We start from the raw sequence: 5,000 nt of genomic DNA, 5'->3' as shown, positions 1-5,000 counted from the left end.
TCTGTAGTTCCGGCTACTTGGGAGGCTAAGGTAGGAGAATCACTTGAGCCCAGGAGTTCAAGGCTACAGTAAACTATGATCACACCACAGCACTCCAGTCTGGGCAACAAGATCCTATCTCTTTAAAAAAATAATAAATAAAAGAAAGAAAAGCAATACAGGGAGGATGTGATGAGCTTTTGCTGGTTTGAAGGTGGAGGTGAGCATGTGATGAGAAACGCATGTAGCCTCCAGAAGCATAGAGTGGCCCCCAGCTGGCAGCCAGAAGGAAATGGGAACCCAATCCTATAAGCACAACAAACTGAATACTGACAACAACCTGAGTGTGTTTGGAAGCAAATTCCTTTTTATTTTTTATTTTTATTTTTTTTTGGGGGGGGGGCTTTCTCTGAAAACCAAAAAAGCTGCTAGTCAATTCTAAAAGAACTACAAACTAACACGTGGAAGCATATTCTTGCTCAGCACCTCCAAGTCAGAGCTCCACCTGGTCAACACTCTATGAGCACAGAACCTGCACAGACTTAAGATCTACACAACTGTGAGCTACTAAATGGATGGTTTAAGCCATCTGGATTGTAGCACAGTAATTTGTTATCTAGCAACAAAAAAAAATTACAAACCATTCTCATTTTAAAACCAGAAAAGCAAACAATATAAAAAGTCATTTTCATGAATTCAAATTTAGATTTTTACTCACCTTCTGAATCTAAACACCTTTCAAACTTCAAGGATAACTGGTAAGTGTCATAACACCGAACCCGAGGTTTATATGTTCCTACAAAAAATGAATGTGATGTAAAACCTAAAGACATACTTTCATAGTCAACATCCACAGATACATTGAGTGTACCTCTTGTTCAGAGATAGGCAGGATTAATTGTAACCAAATCAAAAGAAAGGAATGTAAAAGCAGCTCCTCTCAAACATCCCAAGGAAAAACTGAGCAAAAGCTAAACAAGCAAGTCATAGAAAACCAAACAAAATTACTAAGAAACTTTACAAGTAATCTAACAAAATACATGAAAACGACAAAACAGTTTTGTCCACCAGAATGGCAAAGATTTAAAAAACGGTTAATATCTGTGTTGGTGAAAGTGTATAATATTCCCATATACTGTTGTTGATTAGTATACAATTGATACAACTTCTTTGAAGGATAATCCCTAAAATATATGATGTTTCTATACTTTCAATCTATATTTCAGCTTACACAAATTGAACTCACGGAAATATATCCACAAGCCTGCCAAAGATATTAAGAATGTTCACTGCAGCATTATTTATAAATGGTCAGCAACTGAAAGCAAATAAAATGTCCACTGACAGGAAAACGGTTGAATAACTGACAATAAATCCATGCAAGGGAATATTACATAGCCCATAAAGTGGATGAGGCAGACCTGTAGTAACCACTGGCATGGAAAGCTGCCAAAAATGTACTATAAAGTGAAAGTACAGAGAGAGAGCACAGGCGAGTGCTGGAATATGATCCATATAATACAATCCCAATTTTGTACAATGCAATGGTAACTTTGGTATTTTGTCTTTTTTTTTTTTTTGAGACAGTCTCATTCTATCGTTTAGGCTGGGGTGCAATGGCGTGATCTCGGCTCACTGCAACCTCAGCCTCCCAGGTTCAAGCGATTCTTCTGCCTCAGCCCCGAGTAGCTGGGATTACAGGTGCAGGCCACCATGACCAGCTAATTTTTGTATTTTTGGTAGAGATGGGGTTTTACCATGTTGCTCAGGCTGGTCTCGAACTCCTGACCTCAGGTGATCGACCTGCGTTGGCCTCCCAAAGTGCTGGGACTGCAGGTGTGAGCCATTGAGCCCAGCCTTTTTTTTTTTCTCTTTGAAATGGAGTCTTGCTCTGTTGCCCAGGCTGGAGTGCAGAGGAGCAATCTCGGCTCACTGCTACCTCTGCCGCTTGGATTCAAGTGATTCTCCTGCCTCAGCCTCCCAACTAGCTGGGATTATAGGTGCCTGCCACCACATCTGGCTAATTTTTTGTATTTTTAGTAGAGACAGGGTTTCACCATGTTGGCCAGTGTGGTCTCGACCTCCTGAGTTCAGGTGATCTGCCTGCCTCAGCCTCCCTAAGTGTTAGGATTATAGGCGTGAACGACCGTGCCTGGCCTAACTTTGGCACTTTGTAAGGCAAAAGTTGGAGGAACTAACTTCACAATGATAGTCTATCTCCGTGAAGTGCAATTTCGGAGACTTTCATATTTTATGTTATGTATTTCCAATAAAGACATCTTAAAAGAATGAGGTAGTCCTTTGTTTACTGTCATAGATCAAAACCCAAGATTTCATTAAAAAAAAAAAAAAAGGTTATTTTGTGGGGTTTTCTTTGGTGAATTTTTTTTTTCCTTTTTTGAAATGGGGTTTCACTCTGTCAACCAGGCTGGAGCACAGTGGTGTAATCACGGCTGACTGCAACCTCAACCTCCCTCGGCTCCAGTGATCCTTCCACCTCCACTTCCCAAGTAGTGGGGACCAAGAGGCGCCTGCCACCACGAGTGGCTAATTTTGTATTTTTTGTAAAGATGGGGTTTCACCGCATTGCCCAGGCTTGCCTCAAACTCCTGGACTCAAGTGATCCACCCACCTCAGCCTCCCAAAGTGCTGGAATTATAGGCATGAGCCACCGCACCCAGCTTGAAAAAGAGAAGTTTAAAACCAGTAAATATAAGCCCACTGTCATATGGCAATAATTTTAATAGATTTGTATGCATGTGTGTATGTGTATATATATACACATATATATATGCGTGTATGTATATATGTGTGTATATACATCTACATTCATATAGACAGATAGATATATACACACAATTTTATGCACACACACACACACACACACACACAATTTGAAAGGCTACACATAAAACTTTTAATATAGCCAGGACCTGTATTCCACTGTCGTTTGTTTTTGGGGCTTTAATTTTTTTCAGAGACAGGGTCTTGCTCTGTTGCCCAGGATGGAGCACAGTGGTGCAATCATAGCTCGTTGTAACCTCAAACTGCTAGGCTCAGGCAATCCTCCTGTCTCTGCCTCGTGAGTAGCTGACACTACAGATGCACACCACCACATTCAACTAATTTTTTTATTTTATTGTAGGGACAGGATCTTGCTGTGTTGCTCAAGCTGGTCTTGAACTCCTGGCCTTAAGTAATACTCCTGCGTCAGCCTCCCAAAGTGCAGGGATTATAGGCATGAGCTACTGTACCCTGCTGTTTTTATTGCTGTGTTGTTTAAAAGGCTTACAAGTATACTTTGGCCATCGGGGGGAAAAAGTGGTAAAAAATATAAACATTAATAAAAGTAGGCCCTCTATTTTTTATCTTTCATCCCCACGTAATGGAAAAAACTAACACCACCACTAACGATAGATTTAAATCTGGCATGATCATAAACCCAATGCTTCCAAAAGGAATTAAGAAGCCGGTCACTTCCATAACAAAACAATACTTAGCACATCCCCTGGGTTCATTCCCTTAGATAATCTATTTCCCCAACCAGAATGAAGGGTCTTCGGAGCCATTCTCATTCAACTTGTTTTTAGCCACAAGGCCTAGAACACCAAAGGGAATCTGAGAAAGAAGTAGGGATAGATACCGACATTGAAAGAAAAACCTCTACCAAAGTAAATGGAGAAGCAAGTGACACTCCAACTCCATTTCCCCTACCAGTACCAGAAAAAGGCCTTGAGGAAAGTCAAACCAGAAGGACTCTGGACTTCACAATTGTGCTGCCCAATATGGCAGCCACTAGCAATGTATAGCTATCTAAATTAAAAATAATTAAAATCAAATTAAATTTAAGATTCCAGCTGGGTGCTGAGGCTCATGTCTATAATCCCAGCACTTTGAGAGACAAGTGAACAATCGCTTGAGTCTGAGTTTGAGACCAATATGGGCAAAATACCCCATCTCTACGAAAAGAAATTTTTTTTTTGGCCTGGCGCGGTAGCTCACGCCTGTAATCCCAACACTTTGGGAAGCCGAGGTGGGCGGATCACCTGAGGTCAGGAGTTCAAAACCAGCCTGACCCACATGAAGAAACCGAATCGCTACTGAAAATACAAAACTTAGCCAGGCGTGGTGGCGTATGCCTGTAATCCCAGCTACTTGGGAGGCTGAGGCAGGAGAATTGCTTGAACCAGGGAGGCGGAGGTTGTGATGAGCCAAGATCGCGCCATTGCATTCCAATCTGGGCAACAAGAGAGAAACTCCATCTCAAAAAAATAAAAATAAAAAATTTAATTAACGGGCATAGTGGTGAGCATAGTTCTAGCCACTCAGGAAGCTGAGGAAGGAGGATGGCTTGAGCCCAAAAGTTCAAGGTTACGAGTGAAACCCTATCTCTTAAAAAAAAAAAAAAAAAGAAAATTCAGTTCCTCAGTCTCACTACCATGTTTTACATTTTCTTCCTTTTTTTTCTTTTTTTTGAGACAGAGTCTCGCTCTGTTGCCCAGGGTAGAGTGCAGTGGCACGATCCTGGCTCACTGCAACCTCTGCCGCCTGGGTTCAAGCAATTTTCATGCCTCAGCCTCCAAGTAGCTGGGATTACAGGTGCACGCCACTACACCCAGCTAATTTATTTTTAACAGAGACAGGATTTCACCATGTTGGGCAGGCTGGTCTCGAACTCCTGGCCTCATGTGATCTGCCTGCTTCAGCCTCCCAAAGTGCTGGGACTACAGGCGTGAGCCACCCCACTCAGCCCACATATTATTTATGAAGTATTTTTAAGATAAAATAAAACTGAGAAGTTCTGTAAAGAAGGATAGTCATTAGGCCAGGAGCAGTGACTCACACCTATAATCCCAGCACTTTGGGAGGCCCAGTCGGGTGGATCACTTGAGGCAAGGAGTTCCAGACCAGCCTGGCCAACACGGTGAAACCCTATCTCTACTAAAAAAATACAAATATTATCTGGGTGTGTGTGGTGGTGCGCACCTGTAGTCCCAGCTATTCAGCAGACTGACGCAGGA

The 5,000-nt window shown here is 42.0% G+C and overlaps 1 protein-coding gene across 1 annotated transcript in view; it reads right to left on the bottom strand.

The window, feature by feature from the left end:
* Window positions 1-1,149, bottom strand: part of NOL10 (nucleolar protein 10) — a 95,121-nt gene extending 93,972 nt beyond the window's left edge. Inside the window, exon 1 of the mRNA XM_011960976.1 lies at window positions 694-1,149. Within this exon, the coding sequence (XP_011816366.1) occupies window positions 694-812 (119 nt within the window). The 5' untranslated portion in view covers window positions 813-1,149. The remainder of the gene's footprint in view (window positions 1-693) is intronic.
* Between the last annotated feature and the right edge of the window lie 3,851 nt (window positions 1,150-5,000).

Source organism: Colobus angolensis, unplaced genomic scaffold (genome assembly GCF_000951035.1).
Source record: "Colobus angolensis palliatus isolate OR3802 unplaced genomic scaffold, Cang.pa_1.0 Scaffold53, whole genome shotgun sequence".
Classification (NCBI taxonomy): domain Eukaryota; kingdom Metazoa; phylum Chordata; class Mammalia; order Primates; family Cercopithecidae; genus Colobus; species Colobus angolensis.
Note: the sequence above shows the minus strand (reverse complement) of the source record. Positions and strands in the feature narration are given on the sequence as shown.